General features: G+C 33.1%; 2 protein-coding genes across 2 annotated transcripts; one reads left to right on the top strand and one right to left on the bottom strand.

Annotated features, from left to right (window-relative positions):
* The first annotated feature begins 13,049 nt into the window (after positions 1–13,049).
* Positions 13,050–18,061, top strand: LOC128188487 (uncharacterized). The gene is made up of 6 exons (XM_052859571.1): positions 13,050–13,096; positions 14,281–14,895; positions 15,043–15,198; positions 15,525–15,636; positions 15,745–15,877; positions 16,043–18,061. Exons 2-6 carry the CDS (start codon positions 14,342–14,344, stop codon positions 16,789–16,791), a joined length of 1,704 nt encoding a protein of 567 aa, XP_052715531.1. The 5' UTR covers positions 13,050–13,096; positions 14,281–14,341; the 3' UTR covers positions 16,792–18,061.
* LOC128186741 (uncharacterized) lies at positions 18,035–19,862 on the bottom strand. Its single transcript, XM_052856619.1, has 5 exons — positions 19,492–19,862; positions 18,937–19,077; positions 18,531–18,716; positions 18,260–18,368; positions 18,035–18,065 (listed from the first exon to the last, which is right to left on the bottom strand). Exons 1-5 carry the CDS (start codon positions 19,847–19,849, stop codon positions 18,035–18,037), a joined length of 825 nt encoding a protein of 274 aa, XP_052712579.1. The 5' UTR covers positions 19,850–19,862.
* Between the last annotated feature and the right edge of the window lie 893 nt (positions 19,863–20,755).

Here is a 20,755-nt window from a genome sequence, read left to right as displayed (position 1 = left end):
AAGATATCTTCACTGGCGGATTTAAGGGGGGCGTGGAGGGCGCACGCCCCTCCCCCCCCCCCTAAAATTTTCAAAGTATGCATGACTGTAGATGATTTGATAAATTTTACATAGAAAAGTTAACATTTTGTGTTTCACTTTATTTATAATTATGCCTGACTCAATGTTACACCTCATTGATACACCAGCTGTGCTATGCTGAATGTAATTCTGCTGGTCTATAAACATCTATAAACATCTGATCCTAATGCATATTGACAGGTTCTGATAACGACCCAATTATAAACTGTGTTTAAAACAAGCAGTGTTGGTCATTTCATTATGGTGGTTGCATCAAATTCCCCAGGGCCCTGAACTTATGGCTTCGACCAAGAGTAGACTGGAAATCCCAGCAGTTTTGTTTCAAGTGTAGACTGCGCTGTCATTTCCCTATTGCGATGAAAGCAAAAATTTTTGAATATTTAAAAGCTGGTTGAAAGTAAATATATAATTGCATTTAAAACCAGATGGTGTATGTGCAATCATTAATTAATTACTGTATATTTTTTGAAATTTTTCTAGGTAAATAGACTATTTCAATATAAGAATACTGAAGATTTGATGCATCAGATAGGGGATCGGATACCGTAACGTCATTAGAATGTTGTAACTTTGATAACCTAGTTAATTTTGGGAGTTCATAAATGCCTAAAATATTTTGTTTTTAATTCAATACATGTATTAGGTATAAGTAACAATATGTGTCAAATTGTTATATATATATGTTATAGGCTTTTGTGTAAAGGAAGCAAGAACCAAGGGGAAATAGTAGATGGCAGAAGTGTGGTGATTAAAAGAAATGAAAACTTTATCTTGTCTGTTTATTTTTATTGCTTATTTCATCTTTTAAAAGTGTACATAACTAAAAAAAAATACCACTATTTTGAGCCTGGTTTTACCTTTAAAATACACGAAAACCCCAGACCCCTGCCTCAATAATTTTATCCACGCCCCCCCCCCCCCCTAACTACAAATCCTGTATCCGCCCCTGATCTTCACTGACACATTAATATTATTAACACATAAAAGTTCACAGGAACGAAAACAAATTTCTTACGGAGATTTACAATAGAAAATGTTTAAATCTTTTCACCATTCGGAACTCACTCGAAAAACCTCGCACATTTTTCAACGTTATCATCCGGACTTTTTAACGGCTAATGCAATGCTTTCTATTTTGGATTGTGTATTAAAACCTGAAGCGAAAGAGGGGGGTTTCAAAATAGATAAATACTAGATGCTGTCATTAGACAGTAATACCCGCACCAAGTGGTTGCCCCTAAATAACACTGTTTTGTACCAGTTTAATTAAAAATGAAGGCCACATGCAAGCTCCGGTAATACATTTAAAAATTATAATTTTCATAACTGAAGGATGAGATCCCGAATCCCATATGATAATACATATGTGCAACTTGGGGTTGAATTGTTTGCAGTGAATTTTCAGTTAATCAATAATCTTAACATTTCATGTCATACAAAGTATAATGTAAATAATAATATAAATGTAAATAATAATATAAATTATGCCCCCTCCCCGTGGCGGTTGCCGGTTTTAGATTTGCTTCTGTGTGCCTACATGTACATCATCGTGTGCACAGATTTAGAGAAGAGGTGGGAGTGAGGGATCCAGACCCATGAAAATTCATTTATATCAGTAGTAAAATTACAAAAAATACACCTTGGACCCCAGTGCTCTTACAGACATGTAAACACTCTAACCCATTGCGCTTCAATGTTAGGTAACATTATTTTGGGGGTAAATATTTAATTAATATTAATACTTTATTGTTTATCTCAATAGGAAGTATACATCACAATATGCAGGTGTCCTGCACCACCTTAAAGCTGTTATTTACCTAATACAATATTGCAAGGGGTTTTTAAGAACAGGTCATAAAATTACATGCATGTTACAAATAACTGATCTTTGTCTGAAGTTACGTACACAACACATGTCTGCAGGTCTCATTAGCGGGTACTAGTTTTACCCACCATGGTTCCACGTGTATACATACATGTATGTGTTTTCCATATGCAGAAAAGGATTAGTTAAGATCAGCTAAAGGAATTCTTTATTGTGCTTTAATTGGATTATCATTATGATGTTGACCTATATAGGTAAGCATAATACATGTAGGCCTAGTAGCAGTAGCACAATATAATGAGATGCCAGCATACATAAGTTTTACTTTCACTTTCTAAATGTGATCTCCCTTTGACAGCATACTGTATCATCATCTTTTAATATTTAAATAAGCATATCATCGTTACCTATCCTATCGCATTTGTAAAGTTTCTGTCATTTAAATTGCAAAAGTTACTTTTTTCATTTGTCAGACTTACACTATAGAGTTGACCCCATATATTGACCCCACATAAACAATTTCGTATTAAATTTGTGTATTACATGTAAGTAAGTGTAGACACTTATCATTTTTATATGAGTTATAATAGGAAGGAAGGAGTATTTCTTTCTTAATGTATTATAATGCATCAAATACAATGTAGGTCATGACCTTATGGGATTGTTCTGACCCCACGAAACAGGAAAATAGAGAATATCTTCTAATGTCATTATGATGCATCAAATGGTGTAAAGTACATTAATGACCCCCAGGTGTTGTCTTTACCCCCCCCCCCCCCTTTATGAAATATGAAATGATGATACACTGTATATTTTGTTAACTTCTGAGATCCTCATACCTAAACCATATAATTTTTTCTTGCTCTTTGTGTCATTGCGCGTCAAATTGTATATAGGTTATGCCCCCTTGGAGACACAAACTAGAAAAAATAAAATATTTTATCTTATTCATATGTAGTGTTTGATCCATGTGGGTAATTCCTAGCCTTATGATGACACTGCTTTGTTTAGGAGACTTTACAATTGCCCCATATAGGCGAATACACATGCATATAACATTTTGTATATAAATCTTAAAAATTGAATTAAGCAATTTTCAAAATGTTAATGTGCATCAGGAGAGAAAAAGCAATCAAGAAATGATTTAAAATTTGATACTGTACACATGTAAGAATGAATTAAGAAGACAGAATCTTTAGAAGGAGGTTAGATGGGGGGGGGGGGGGGGTTGGATGTGGAGTATAAACATTTATAATTTGAATCATTTATTGTTATTAATTTTAACTTGTCAATGAATATTAGTTATTTATCCCAAGGTAGAAATATGACCTCTGATCATATCTCAATAGATCATTTGTCAATTATGCAAGGTGTAATGTATTTTTTTTAAGAATAACATTTTTTTACCAGTTTATAAAAGTTTTTAGACACCCAAATTATATTTTGATTTTAATAGATCATTCGACAATTAAGGGGGGGGGGGTGGATGGAGAGAACAGTTTATATTTGAGTTTGTTTGGGGGTAGGGGTTCCAAGTCATATATTTGACAATTTTTTAATGTAATTTAAAATAAGACTAAGCCATATACTACAGTCATGAACATGAATAGTATAGAACAAAACACAAACTAATACATATATACATATACATAGGAAGTATTACAAAACATAGATCTGATGATTGATCTATATCTGGGTTCTTAAATTGAATCATATACATGTATCATGTACATATTATATTATTGTTTCTTTGTTCTGGGCATTTCAGATGTATGTAGGTCATGATCCCAAGTGCCCCTCCTGAAATTATCAAATATCATAAAAACCATTGAGATCCACACCATAATCCAAAGATATTATTCCTCCTTAGGTAATGGCGCAACAGATCATTATGGCATGTACCCGGTAAGTCATGACCCTAAGGGGTCATCCTGACCCCCTTAGAATCAGAATTTGTCAATTATCTTTAAATTATTGATGTTTGATAATCCTATCTCTATTTCATTTTTATTACTAAGTCTTCCGAGTGAAATTTGGAGACTTATTGTTTTTGTACGGTTCTTAATACATGTATTAATTATTATTCTTCATCTTTTTCTTTTTCTCTTTCCCGCTCTGAACTTGTTTCTCAGAGATGGCTGAACAGAATAGTACAAAACTCTAGGATATGATAGGCCTGCATATCTAGTTGTGCACCCTGGTTTGATTTTTCTCATTTTGGTTTAGACAACCACTTTTCTGAGGGGGGGGGGGTCAAAAGGGTGTGGGGTCTAACATTCAACCTTAGTAAGAAGAATCGTAGACTTTATTGTAAATGGTAACTTAAAAACGGACAAAGATAATAATATAGGGTTTTCATAATCATATATTGACCGTTACTGGCAACATATAGGGTTTATTAGATCTGACCCTGGGGTCATCCCCACCCCCAGGAATTTGAAATTACCATATATCTCAGAAACTGTTATAATCATGACCCCTTAACCATATATATTCATGTTTCTGATGTCAAGGGGGATCAAATGTTATGTAGGTCATGGGCCTAGTGGGTGGTCCTGACCCCCTCGAACAGCAAGTCGCTTAATATCTTCAAAACAGTTGAGATCCCCACCCTTAAACCATATATATTCTTGTTCCTTGTGTCAAGGGGCAACAAACGGTATGAAGGTCATGGGCCCCGGGGGTGGTCGTGACCCCCCTCGAACAGGAAGTGCACGAATATCTCGAAACGGTTGAGATCCCCACTCCTTAACCATATATATTCTTGATCCTTAAAGGGCATCAAAAGGTAAAATGGGCCTCAGGGTTAAATTTTATTTTTCAAAATCGTAATGCACATCTGTAGAACAGTCCCTATCATATCCCAAGATATGATGTGTCTATCCATTAAATCACAAGAGGAGTTCTAGGATCTCTGTTTTTTTAGAGTGATAAACGTCAATTTTCTGCTACTTTTTGACTCCTTGGATGAATATTTAAATTTTTAAAACCTTACTGCACATCTATAGAACAGTCCCTATCGTATCCCAAGATATGATGTGTCTATCCATTAAATCATAAGAGGAGTTCTGGGATCTATGGGTTTTTTTTGAGTGATAAACGTCAATTTTCTGCTACTATTTGACTCCCTGGATGAAATTTAAATTTTTAAAACCTTATTGCACATCTATAGGACAGTCCCAATTATAACCCAAGAGATGAGGTTGCTACCCCAAAAGTTGTAAGAGGAGTTATGGGAACCACACTTTTTTTTGCAAAAAAACGTCATTTTTAGTTGCCCACTGATCCCCTTAACAAGAAAAAAATTCTGGAACCTGATCACACTTCAATATGACACCCCCAATCATATTCTAGAAGATCATTTGGCTACTGCCCAAAAAATGACGTTTTTGAAACCAGTTTTTTTGTAAAAAAAAACAAAAAAAAACGTCATTTTTTCAGCCATTAAATGACCCCTATGACAAAATTGAAAATTCCGAAACCTTATTGCGCATCTGTATGATACCCTAAAACATATTCCAAGAGATGATTTGTCTACTGTTGAAAATGTAGGAGGATTCGAGGAAGAAGGTTTTTTGTGAAAAAACGTCATTTTTTACCAATTATTTGACCCCCAGGACTAACAGAGAATTTTTGAAACCTTTTTACAAAACAACATGATACCCCAAATCAAACTCCAAGAGTTCATTTTGCTGGTTTATAGGATGTAAGAGCAGTTTGAGAAAGTAAACCGTGACAGACGGACGGAACAGGGTAACAACAATATACCCGAACTTTCTTTAGAAAGTGCGGGTATAATAAATCTGGTCATTTTTCATATTAGTGGATTATCGTAGTTTGAGCACAAATGTATTTATGATAATCGAGATATCAAGCGGAAAGTGGTGGAAGCAATAACTCAGGACAGAGTATAGTCGAACATTTAATGAACAAGTTGCTGTCCTTTAAAAAAGGACTACAATACGTGGACCATTTGCATGTGTTTTAAAGCCTTACGATTATCAGAGATTCCACCGACTCTAGCAGGGCTAAATTTGTACGTTGTATTACGTATACATGTATGTATAGCCCTGACTTTTTATCTCAGAATTTAAAGGATTCATACTTCTAAAATAATTATGATCTATCTATGAATGAAGCCTGCATGTATAATATCAGGCATTTGGTGAATTCTACTATTTGCGCACACATAACGATTTGCACTACTTTGTTAACTATGCATTGACAGATTTGTGTAAATTAAAAATTTCATATTTTGATGCATTTTTCTTGAGATTTAAACTTTTATACAGTGACATAATTATTCAATCATACTTAGATGCTTAAAAAATTTAATCGGGAAGTTCTCTAGCCTCGCTATCTGCAGATCTGTAGCTCTCTGGTTGAAAAAATTCGGATAGACAAACCAGAGAGCTACAGTTCCAAGCGTTGTAAAAACCTCCGATTTACGCCGCCGTTTGTGTGTCGCTCGCTTCGGGAATTATATCCGACTTTAAAAGCATTCAACCGCCTAAAAAATTGGATTTATTAATTAAACATATAGTTTACCCTAACTCTGCTAACTTTGTTTTCCTTTCAATGGTTCACAACGGCCATCCTTCGCTTTGGAATGTCATCGTTTTAAAAAACTCGCCTTATGACAGCCATGTTTACCTAGTAGCGAGATCTCGGGTGCGTCGATTTACCCAAATGGACCCAAATTCAAGCGGAAAACAATTATAATAAAATCCTCATAATTTAGGGAAATTTGGAAAAATAAAAGCCGAAGGTCCATAACAATAATTAAAATTATTTTAAAAAGTTGTTTTATTATTATATAATATATATATTTATATTATTTGAACATAATTACATACATCATATACTTTAACAAATCGAGATAAAATGCTCATCTTTATTTTTCAAAAACAATTTTTAAAGATATAGGCTACTGAAATAATTTTAATTATTGTTTTGGACCTTCGGCTTTTATTTTTCCAAATTTCCCTAAATTATGAGGATTTTATTATAATTGTTTCCGCTTGAATCGCCATTTGGGTCGCCATTTGGGTCTTTATTTTTCTTAATAACGGCTAACAACCCCATGAAATGACTAAAACAAGTGATAATATTAGTAATAAGGATTTTATTATAATTGTTTTCCCCTTTAATCGCCATTTGGGTCCATTTGGGTAAATCGACGCACCCGAGATCTCGCTACTAGGTAAACATGGCTGTCATAAGGCGAGTTTTTTAAAACGATGACATTCCAAGGCGAAGGATGGCCGTTGTGAACCATTGAAAGGAAAACAAAGTAAGCAGAGTTAGGGTAAACTATATGTTTAATTAATAAATCCAATTTTTTAGGCGGTTGAATGCTTTTAAAGTCGGATATAATTCCCGAAGCGAGCGACACACAAACAGCGGCGTAAATCGGAGGTTTTTACAACGCTTGGAACTGTAGCTCTCTGGTTTGTCTATCCGAATTTTTTCAACCAGAGAGCTACAGATCTGCAGCTATAGCCTCGCCTACTATAAAAGTAAAGTTAAGTTACATGTGTATTCGTAAAACAACAAAACATTGCAAATTATGCTATTTGATGCATATTGTAGTTTCGGCATAACATTAACTTATTTCATAATACCGATAGTTCATATCACATGCCAATCATTTCTTTAAAAGGAATACTTTGTTTCTGTACTGTTTACCGAAAACTTTCCAATTACAGCGCCTTGGAACTTGGTGTGCATATGGCACAGAATCCCGATCCCGATTCAGATAAACGTGTGCTAGCCTGGTTCCCTGAGCTACCCATTACGCACAGGAACCAGGCTAGCTCATGCGCAGGCTGAATTTTCCCCATAGCATCCGGTTTAACCTCGCTTATATATTTTCTGCGTGGACCTCAGGGTCCACGCAAATATACTCCACTGTCATGAATAAACAATTGAACAATCATAAAGTTTCAATATGACCGAGCCTGTGTTATTTCAAAGTGTTATGTATTAAAGATTCATTTACCATATCATATCAAGGCCTTTGGGATACGAACTGATACTGATTATGATTAAATGTTATAATCAGTACATGTATGCATTGTAATCATTACAATTTTTCAGAGTATTTAGATGTTATGTGCGATGCATATTTGTTAATTAAAAGTTTTTTTTTTTTGTATAAATGCATCAATTAATTAAATACATTATCTGATTACTAAGTTGAATTGCCTAATGTAATGGTACTCGGAATTATATTTTTTTCCAGCAGTTCTCCTTACAGAAACTGTTATCAACTGCACCTTTGTCGTTTGCAAAATGTGACCACGTTGATTTGAACGTATTTTTATTGTACAAAAATACAATTAGGATTGGGCACAGGTTCCATAACTTTGACCGCCCTCTCCCAATACAAAAATATAATACAATAGATGTGTACAGAACATAAATAAAGGTCAGTGGATAAAATGGTAGTTAACATTTATGGAATTGACATGTATATAATTAGCAATGGTGTACAAGTAGTTTTAATATTGATCAGTTTAATATTTCAGTGCTTTTAGTATAATTATAAACTAATGTAAATAAATGTTTGTTTTCAATGTCACTTATTGCACTGTCACCCCAAAGTAAAACATGAGTATTGACAATGTTTAGATTTACAATATGAAAAATTTCATTAGATAGAACGTTTCTAGCAACTTCATTTTTATTACTTGTGAAATGATGGCAAGTATCCTCGAGCTTACCACACGAACAGAGTGGACTGTTAATAGTATTACATCGAAATAAATCATTATTTAGTGCACAATTGTGACGAAGTTTAGTATGAATAATATTAAAATATCTATCAGCATATGTTAAAAATTAGATCTAGTTCTACAAGTAAGTACATTTTTATTTTTAACAGAAACAAGTATTTTTCCTAAAAAATGCAACATCCGTTGAAAGCGCATTCTATTCATCAACAACAGTAGAACAAACGAAAATTTATACAATTCCAAACGACATTTTGGTATATAGTAACTCTGTGCATTTCTGATAGTATAGTTAGATACAGTAGCACGCTTTTTTTTTGGAAAAATATCCATTACATAACTGGGTAAAATGTTTCGGTCAATTTTATACATGTTTTTAGCCTGGATATTTTCCTTCTACTATAAAGCGTTTCCCACCCGGTTTCAAACTGTAGAGATTCCCGAGAAGCAAAAAATAGGTCAAACTGTAATTGCTGCAATCAACTGTATTTTTTCTAATTTGTCAGAATTAGTAATAGAGCATCCACCCCATACGTCAGATGCATATTCTAACTGAGGCATTATACATGTAGTATATAATAGTGACAGTAATTTTCTGTTAAGTTAAAATTTAAACTTTTTCATCAAACCCAATTTCTTTTGAGCATTTGTTATGATAGAATTTAAATAAGATGACTTGGAAAGGTCCTCAAAAAATATAACACCTATGTGTTTATGGGTAGATACGAATTCCATATTGCATCCTTGAAATTTTTATGTAGGAGTTACTGCATTAGGTTTATTATTAAAATAAACAGTCTTAGTTTTTGAAGAATTGAAACTCAAAAGCCATTTTGTAGACCAAACTTCTAAATTTGAAAGATCTTGATTAAGATTAAATTCCATATAGCGTACATTGATTGCAGCATGTTAAAGGCTATTATCGTCTTTAAAAAGTCAGCAAAATGTTAACATGTTATCCGCTATCACCATGTCATGTTACGAACTAATCAAAAGAATTGTTTAGAGTAATTCTGTGGAATCATTAAAATTCGTGGGGGGCCAATTTTCGTGGATTGCTTAAATTTTACTGGTTCGTGTGAACATAATTTCGTGTATTCTCCTATACCTATAAAAGGAAGTATGACTTTATAACACTAATTTATTAATTCGTGGAGGATGTTAATTCGTGGATGAGAGATATCCACGAATTCCACGAAAATTGAGCCACCACGAAATCTAATGATTTCACAGTAAAAGTTTACTATGTACAGTAGTAATAATAACACAAGTTATTGTATGATTGAATAATTCCTAGCTCTCTTACTGCCTGAAATCTAGCATTCTAGAAAAATATACATCTGCGCGTGTCTTACGAGGTGACTATAACATTTGACTTGTCTATATTAGACAAAAACAAAAATCGGAAATTTCTAAAATGCTGCGATTGATTAATCCAATGGAATATCGCGTTTTTCAATGTGCTTGATTATGACTTCAGACTTAACAGGTGATGATGTTTTCTGGCTTGACAACAATTTAATTTATTATATGATTGATTAATTCCTAGCTCATATCCAACTATCTAGAAGAAAAAAAAGAACGTTATATTCACCTGCACGTGACCTAGAGGGTCAATATAACATTTGATTTTCTCTACATTGGACTAAAAATAGATCGTCCAATGAAATATTGCGTTTATCAATTTGTTCGGCTATGGCTTCATACTAAAATATTCGTTTAAAAACACTCATTTTTATAAGTTTTAATCAATTCGTCGCTGAATCATATAATTAAGGTCTTCCGTTTCTAACGGAAGACCTTATTGTTATTGCTTTGATTCTTTTCCTCTATTATTATTATTATTCTTTTTTTTTTCTCCCACGTTTTCTCAAAAATGCTTCAGCCGATTTTCATGAAACTTTCAGATCTTATTTATGACAAAATTTGTAGGAAAATTACACGTGCTTTTTTTGGTCCTCACTTCCGGTACCGAGATATTAAAGATTTTACGTTTTTGCTTGTTCACGATTTTTCTCAAAAAGTATTTAAGATAGAACCTTCAAATTTTCAGAGATGGTAGAGAGTGAACGGCCACCGTGCCCTTCGCATATCCGAACGTCCGCCGTCACTTCCGGTCGTCAACGGAAGGATATGAAAAACCTTAATTTTTCAATTTTTTGGACTTGAATTTTTTTTATGTTACTATTCGATAGAGACGGTCTCAAAACTTCTGAATATGAAATCTGTTTTAAAATCGATCCACGCATTCCCGAGATTTTGGGCTCCAAAATTCTGAAGCGAGAGTCTGCGTAGCTCAGTCGTTAGAGTGGTTGACTTGTGCCCAGGCGACCCGGGTTCAGTCCCCGAGTGCCGATTATTTTTTCTTGCTTATTTGTGTTTTGTTTAACGATTTTATCTTTATAATGATGGATTTGAATGTTTTCCGTTTTCTTTTTGTCATAAATAAAAATAATAGCGGCTTTTTTTTTCAGTACAAATATAAAGCTCTCTTCTGTCAGCAGCTCGCTAAATTCGGACGCTTGTCGCGTTGCCGGCATCAAAGACATGCCGTCGAAGCACCCCTGCAATTCGACCGCATTAGAGTTCACTGTATCACTTTGCCGGCATCAAAGAAATACCACCATCTCAATGATTGTATACACACAACATTTAGCAATACACCAACGTTTTTAGTATTTAACATGGCTTTAAAAGAAGGGCTGTTTTGTATTTATTCAAACAATTAGATATGTATACATGTTTACATGCGTTTATTGACAAATGTTGCGTTTATATTGAATTCCTGAACACTAAATCTCAATATCTCTCTCTCTCTCTCTCTCTCTCTCTCTCTCTCTCTCTCTCTCTCTCTCTCTCTCTCTCTCTCTAATACACAACGCTTCGTGTTCTTCTACCTTTTAAACCACAAATAATTTAAATGCATGTTCACTGATACTTTGTAAGAAAATAATTCAACTCATATAACTGGTTTTTTTTTTCTCAGTTATATTGATATAGATAAAAAGAATATCAACTATCCTTTGATTTAGCATTAGTGCGTAAAAACAAAAAGTCGAAATATTATGCAACGTTTTAGACCGATTTGAACGGTATATTTTTATTTCTAAAAAAAAAATTATATATACTAGCGTTTTAAAAGATTAATACAGTTAGGCGTGTTTATTTCTGTTAATTACTGCGTGGACTCTGATGAAATAACAAGCCAGACTTCACCACATTAAGACGATATTCACACCTTGCTTGACCAACCTGTCTTATTCTCACCTTGTTGGGGATCGTGCAGGAGGCGAAGCCTCCAGAATCTTCGGTAATTAGAATTTCAGATGTAGATAATAGATACTTATGAAAAAAAAAATGAGTTCTTTTTTTTTATTCTTAAAAAAACCCCTGCAGTTTCTTCGTTATATTTGCCCGATGATTATAGGATGTACGTGCACCGGGTTATATATGTTGCAAATGCGGAAAGTTCGCAAGGGAGGTAGTAACAAGTCGGGGTCTGCCTTGAAGCCCCCACTTGCCAGTGCAGGCATGAGTCCGGCAAAGGTAAACAAATGGAGGGGATGCGTCTGGTAATCGAAGCATATGTGTAGAATCCGCTTTTGAAAGCCTGCATGTGTACTAAACAAATATATAACCCCTCCCAACCGATCTACAATATGCCGAGTTTCTTAATGTTTTTATTTTGCCGTCTTTTTACAAAAGGATTTTAAAGAAGATAGGAGAGGGGATAAGATAGCGCAAACGCGCACTTGGTTTAGTCGTAAAATACAATAATATTTTTAATCTATTTTTTTATTACATCTATTAAAATATATTTTAATGCAAATTTGCAAAACCATGCACAATTTCTAACTATATTCAGTTTTTAATATATTTAACAAACCATAAGAATCTCATTGAGATTATGGCGAAAATATGGATCCCAGACCAACATTATAAGAGTTCTAAAAATGACACTATTTGGAGGTTCTGATAAGTACATACATATATACCCAGTATGAATCAACATATTCAAAGTATATATATATTAAACATAATTTAAATGATGATATGTAATATATCTGTTGTTTTAAATATATTTATTTTTTTTAAATTGTAAGTTTGTTGATATTTTGATATTCAAAATCTTATCTGTCCGTGTATAGACATTTTACACGCCTTACTTATAATTTCATATTTGCGCAATCCGAATCATCTTTAGTACGCTTTACTATAAATGATGTATGACGTCAGCTTGTTTACATAGTGGAAGTAACCTACGCTGTTCAGAGTTCTGCAAACTTTCATCTACGCAACTGTTTACCTAACTGTTCTAAGAATTACGAAATTTTTAGAACGTTTTCCCAGCTCAAGAAATCACTGTAAGTATCATGAATATGTGTTGCACATCGAAAATAGCTGTTTCAATGCTTTTGAGGAATAGTCCGTTTTCCAATACCCTTAATCGGTTCCGGTTTTTTCACTTATTTTTTTTTTTTTTTTTTTAATTATGCTTTATTTAACTTCAACAACAATACCCATTTACAAAAGCCAGATATCCCGGGTATTAGGAAAATTGGCATCATTATAATAATAATGAGAATAACAGAACAAAAGTAATTTAGAACAGGTTTGTCAAACGCTTTACCATATTTTTAAACAAATTCAGGTTTGAAAAATCTAGCATGATATCCATATCCTTAAATAAAGAATTTTTAACAAATTGTTTTAATTCTAAACTATCTTGACACTCGTTTTTTATTCTACATCCCATTTTGAATTTGTATATCTTAAAAGCTATATAAGATATAATTGTATTATAAAACAATACTTTTGGGTTAGTTTCAACATAAAAACCAATTACAACATGTTTCCATTTAACAGTAAAATTTAAAGCATTGTTCAAATTATGCCATATCTGTTTGACATTATCACAATCAAAAATAAGATGTTTAATATCTTCATTTGAGATGTCACAATAGTCACATTTTGCATTTTGTCTTATTTTACATTTTTGCAAAAAAGAATTGGTACATAAGATATTGTTAAGCAGGTTGTAATTGAATTCACTTAAACGCTTGTCATACATGTTCTTTATCTTATTTGCATAGATGCTTGGCCAATACTCTTTATTTACACAATAATTTCTGCTTAAATAAGATTGATGGCAAGGAGGTTTAAACTTTCTTGACAACATATTTACGTAATAAAAATTACATTTTTTCTCTAAGATACAATGAACACCGTTATGAAAATTGAATGTATTTACAAAGTCTGTTCTAGTAAAAACACAGCATTTCATATCAAACAAAATACTCTTGTTCTTAATTACATTTCGAATTATATTATATTCACACAACCAATTGGATTTATTTGACAGAATATCTGAAAATTCCTGTAATGATTTGAACACACCATTTTTATTAAATACATCTTTTACATACAAAATATTACTCGCTATCCAATTCTGAAAACATAATGTTTTGCCCTTGTATTGAAACAAGTTGTTATTCCACAATGGCTGCCGTGCAAACTTGATGTCTGATAAATTAGATACATCTATTGTCTTTTTACATTCATTAAAGTAACTAAATATTTCTTTATAAAAAATGGGCAATTTAGATATATTGTAAAATTTTCGGTTTTTGTTTCAGAAAGGTTTTTTCACTTATAATATCCGAGATCACGTGACACCAGACATTCCTGAGTTGTTTACGTTATGGATAGCGGCACTTTCGATTCGATGAAGGTAAATGATTTACAGGAATTTTTGGCAAAGCGTGGCATAACGACAACGAATTTACGGAAAAAAGACCTTTTACAACTCTGTGAAGCCGTTAAATCATTGGATTTGCCGGTAGATCCAGATTTTGCTCGTCAGTCTACTGCCGTTGATTTGAAGCAAAAACTGTCAAGTCTACCAATTTCGGACCCGTTTGTAGACAAAAACTTCACAAATGACTTCTCAGAAGTACCAACCAATTTCACTTTATTTGACATATTCAATTATCTTTTGCACAAAACATCAGATTATGATAAAAAGAAGTTGCGGGCTTATAAATCATGCGAAGACTACAGGCTGTTCATAGATGGATATGTCGAAAGTCTGACTTTCAATAAATGTGGAGACGCTGAAGTTTGTTTGTTTCGTGCAAAAGTTAAACCAACACAGAAAGACAAAACATATTGCTGTACAAAATTTTATCAACTGTGGTTCGCTATCAAGAAATCAACTGGAGAAGTCACGTCAGCCTACTGTACCTGTATAGGCGGGTAAGTACAATCCATAAAGTATTTAAACTATATACATGTACTAGTATTTATGTACATGTGCTTGGTCAAACCAATCAGCTGATTCCATGTAATGAACAGTTGATATTCAGTGACATTTTGTGAAATGCATCAATTATATTATTTTAGAATGGATGGTGCATGTAGACATGTTTCTGCTGCCCTCTATGAATTGGAGGCCTATGAGATAAAGTCGGTTACAGATGGAGAGAACAAGTGGATGAAAAGGCCAAGAAGTCATGACTGTCCTGTGCCTATTAAAATTTTGAAGATTGTGAAAGCAAAGTAATAGTCACAAGTTTTCCGTTAATTTTTTATCTTTTGTTGTTTTAATTTTCTGTTATTTTTGTATTCTTCTTGTTTCTTCATAGTTGCTGTTTTTTGCATAGTTCAGGAGTGTTTATTGTTGCCTGTCTGGTTGATGATTTTAATGAATGTGCTCAAACAGGTAAATTCATGGACTTAAAATCATTTATGAGTACTAATTGGTGTATAACTTTAAAGTTTACTGATTTATTCTAAATAGTTTCAAGTTCCATCAGTGTAACTAGTAATGTATTGTATGCATGTACATCAATATTTATTGACATGATTTTCTTTCATGTAAATAGATATTCTGTTTTGAATGAAGAGAAAGAAAACATTTTGGACCAGTATGATCCAAGATCGGTTGATGACCGTAACACGATGGATGTAGCTATGTTTACTAAGAAGTTACTGCAGGTACCTGCATGTTTTTAGAGTAAACTACCTGTATATATTGTACGGTAATACATACATATGCTTTGCAATCAAGACTAATTATATCTAAGGTTATTATTTGATTTTTAGTTGCAACCAGATACACAGGCAATTGATATTCTAGAGCATGATCCTATCCATCAGGCAGCTGGATCAGAAAATGTGCCAGGACCATGTTTGGCTTATTCACTGAAAGAGCAGTTGGAAAACTTATCTAGTGCAGGTAAAAGAAAATTCTTATATCATATTTATTGTGAATTTTAATTTGTTTTCCTGAAATTTGACTTAATATTAATTATCATAACATTTAATAATTCATATTTTGCAGATATGCATCAGTAATGAATTACATGTAGTAAATATATTTTTCATTTGTATTGAATTATAGTGTCAGGTAATAGAACTCCAACTGCAGCCCAGTTTCGAGAAGAACTTGGACACTTTACACCTGAAGTCATCAAGGATATAGAACATTGCACAAGAGGTCAAGCTGAAAATCCAACATGGAAAGCTTATAGATATGGAATGCTGACAGCTTCTTATTTTCATAGAATTTGTAAAGCAGTAGAAAAGGGCTCTTGTCCACAATCTTTACTTAAATCAATCATGTCGAAATATGACACAGATATTCATGTTCCAGCTTTAGAATGGGGATTAAAAAAAGAAAAGGTTGCTTGTGACCTTTACACAAGAGCAAATAGGTCTGTACACAAGAGAGTAGTTGTTGAGAAAAGGGGTTTGTATATCATGAGTGATTATCCTTTCATTGGCTGCAGTGTAGATGGCATTTTCACTTGTCGTTGTCACGGGAAGAAAATTATTGAGATCAAGTGTCCATATTCTTTAAGACACATGCATCCTAGAGAAGTTGCCATTCAAAAAGGATGTGTAATTATTGGGAACAAATCTTTAGTTACTGAGAAATCTGAGTACTACCATCAGATGCAAGGTCAAATGGGTATATATGGCATTTCTTGTTGTGACCTCGTGATTTACACTGAAAAAGGTATACATGTTTCACAACTCGATTTTGATGAAAAGTTTTTTAGTGATATTGTAATGAAAATGAAAGAATTCTTTGACAAGTATTTATTTCAACATCTGTTGGCTGATGTTACAAATACATGTATGAAATGAAATGGAGATGCATTTTTTGCTCTACTGTGAACTGATAATATATTTATCACAACTTGGAACATATTGATAGTTTATCTAAGCATACTCACATCCTTTCACTCTTATGCATACAATGTTATAATTTTAAAAAAATCAGTTGTTTACCATGTTTAATATTATTTAAAAAATGTAATTCAAATTTGCCCAAAGTGTGTCAAAATATAGCATTCAAAATAAAATGGTAGACATGGGCACCATCATATTGTTTTATCATTTCTTTTTATCATTGTATAATTATAAACAAAGTGAAAAATCAAGGATTAATACATGTAACGTACATCGCATATGTACTTTTGTGACAAATGCAAGCAATGTTACATGACAAACAAGTGGATGAATTTGCTTTTGTTTCAGCTATCCAATATGGCATTAGAACAAGAATTGTATTCTTTATATTAAACCATAAAATTTATGTAAAGATTTAAACATGGAAACAATAATGTGACCAATAATATTAATACATAACATAAAATCTATTTCACCAACTGACTATCTAAATTGCACAAAGCTGCACATAAACATACAACCTGGTCTAAAATTGGTTTTAATTTAAGTGGTATAACCCCCTGCAAAATATTAAAACATTTTAGGCGACCAATTGCTCTTTCAACATGAATTCTTGCTCTAGCTATGCGTCTTGTTTTTGTAACAGCCATACCAGAAAGTTGTTTATTAAATGCAAAAGGAGGTATGTTTAATGTGGCTCCCTTTAGTGCCAGGTTTCCTCTTATTAAAAAGCCACGATCTGCCATAATATCATCACCTCTTTCAATATTATCTAAAAAGCCAGATTCTTCAACAATGCGTTTATCAGAAATACTGCCTGTGAATAAATTAGACAAAAAACAAAATGAACCTTTTGGCGTTATGGCAACTAAAGACTTAAACGTATTATGATGCTTATAAGATGACCATGTTATTCTCTGTGAAGATGGAATACTGGGTTTTTGAACAAAAAATTCAGTACAATCAATTATACATCTTGTGCTAGGAAAATATTTAAAACATTTAGGAAGGTTTTGTACAGTTTGATATCTGAATGGCCAAGAAATCAAGAATTTAAGTTCCAAGTAAAGAAAAGTAGTCCAAGTAAAAAAAATTTTGCTGACAGTTCCTGCCTTTACACCAAACATGGCACCCAAAGTTGTTGTATCTATGCCTCTTCTAAGTCGTATCAGGGTCATTACCATTTCCTCTAAAATACTTAAGTGTCTTTTTGGTCCTTTTCTTTTTGCCTAAGGAATTAATGTACTCTAATCATATAGTTAAATATTATATTATAAAAAGGTCTTTAACTATTATATGAAAATCATTTAAAATACAAACAACATTCAGAAGATTAATGTGAATAATCCAAGTTTATAAACCAAGTGATGTTCTGACTAGAATGTAAACTTGATAGATAGTAACATGTATTTACTTATATAACCTTACCTGATGGTTTTCCAAGTTTGTTTCTTTTCCCCTCCAGTATGATAGTCTTAGGGCCTTTTCTTTTAGAGAATTAAACAACAAAAAGAAAAGTCCAAGAGACAGCCCTATTAAAATAGAAGTAACAGGCATAGAATATGCGATTAATAATCATCCAATATTAAATTGTTATATGTTGTGTGAGATAAATATATACAGCATACATGTGTAAACACCTACTGTGTTAAAAATACTTCAATAGAAAGTAAAATGTGTTATATTAAGTGTACCTGTGTAAAATTTACAAGAGTTGTCATCTTGCAGGACATCTGAAACTATTAAGCTTCTTCTTAAGCTGCCCTGGTTTTTAAGGTGTACATCCTGATAGATGGACAGGTCCTCCAAAGTAATGTCAGTCTGACACTGGACACTTGAAACATTTGTTATGCTGGTCAATGGGCAGTAAGCATGGTCAACTACATGTAACAAAGGGAACAAAATTTGCTATGATATAAACAAATACACAGCTTACACTGTACATTTTCTACAAAATGAAAATATACCAGTTTATTCATAGCCACTTTTAGTTGTTGGTACACATACGTGCTAGTAATGCACAATTAGCTTAAAAAACCTTTAAATTTTTTTTGATTTTGTGTGAAAATTAATTTTGTAGAAGTCATTAAGAATACATACTCTTGGGGATGTCCTTCATTTCCTTTATTACAGGCACACATTCAACATCCTCATCATGTGCACTGGTGCAGGTGACAACAGTTTCTTCAGCTTCCTCAGCAGCAATTTCCATGTTTGCCCCCACATCCAAGCAAAATGCATCTATTCAAAAATCATAAGAAAGCCATTTAAAAATAGAATTAAAAATAAGATTGAGAAACTTAAAGAAATCTATGCATGCATTTTCTTATTATTTTATCAATGTATATGTAATACCACCAACGTAAGTTCTGAGTCTAGACTGCTTCTGCATATTAAGGAGTGATGATTGCAAGCTCAGAGTAAATCGTTAACATGATTACATCAATCTGAGTATATGCGTACGTATAAGAAATAATAGCTGAGAAAGGTCGTATGATGTTAAATATACCTACTTTGAATAAATACAGATGTCAATTTCACCATATAATTAATTATATGTATATATCAAATTTCAGATACACGTAGCATTAAAATTCGAGTTATAAAAATACTGAATAATAATGTTAATTTTTTAAATAATGCTTTCAGAAGTACCATTTTTTATTTTCTTTTCCTCTGGACCCATGACATTTCCACTATTTACTCTCACAAGCACCCTTCGTTTTCGTTTCTGTGCCCTCAGTATGTCCAAGGATGTCCCCGCAGCAGGTATCGGGTCTGGGTGCTCTTCAGTAGGTCTTCCAGACAGGAAATGTTTCGAACAAATGTATGTGGACTTGTTTACATTAGCAACAGTAAAATTTTTCCTACCGCAAAGTTTAACCCATCTCTGACATTTTTCTAACTGCGTTATGGGTTTTGGAAACGGAAACCATGAAACCCCCTCCATATGCTCACCCTCGGCATAACGGGAATCGCTTCTGCAAGTCCCCCAACAACAGTGTTTAACCATAATGACAGCGTGACTTAAAGCATAGCATACCATATCATTAAGCCCTTCATTTAAATTTCTTATGGCATAGCATACAAATCTCATAGCATACCATACAAATCTCTTAGCATATCATTAAAATCGCATACCATAGCATAGCATTAAATTGTAAAAGATATGCGTGAAATGGCTGTAACATTATTCTCTGGTATTTCTTTGGCAGGCAAAACAAAAACACATCGAGATCATTTATATTCTTTTATTATCAATGAAAAACAAAATCATTGAATAAACAAGCAATCATTTTAAGCATATCATGTTAAGTATACTGTAGACGTGGAAAACATTATGGTGTTTTTAATTTCACTATGTTCACGGTCAGACAATTTTCCGTGAACATTTAGCCACCGTGAATATATTCAGCTGTGCATTCACCATCTCCGTGTAGGCCGCCATTACAGATAATAAGCTTAAGCCCGGCCTAAGTAACTACTTGTTTATCGTAATCATAGTATATTTAAAATTCGTTAAAAATAGCAAGAATGAGTATTACATTAATTTAATACAATTAATATCGTAATTAAACAATTTTTATAACGGAATATTCGTTTCATCTTTATCTCTGCGGCCCTATCGAAGCCATTGTGAACACGGGTACTAATTTTCACTTATTATCTCGGACATCTCCCTAGGGCAAAAGCCCCTGTACAACCATGTTTGCGATCGGCATCCATCTTGAACAGCTCATTTTAGGATCGATTGATTATAACGGTGTACTTCTTTCTAACAGATTTCACACACGTTTCCCCCATAATTTTCGTGCCCAAAATATTTTACACCAGTGCTTATTACATTCGACACAAACATGTTTTATTATTCTCATAGCACTTTACCTAAATAAGGCTTTGATTTAACGTTTTACAAAAG

This window comes from Crassostrea angulata, chromosome 6, assembly GCF_025612915.1.
Source record: "Crassostrea angulata isolate pt1a10 chromosome 6, ASM2561291v2, whole genome shotgun sequence".
Classification (NCBI taxonomy): domain Eukaryota; kingdom Metazoa; phylum Mollusca; class Bivalvia; order Ostreida; family Ostreidae; genus Magallana; species Magallana angulata.
The sequence above is the reverse complement of the archived record's forward strand: the minus strand, read 5'-3'. Positions and strand labels throughout refer to the sequence as shown.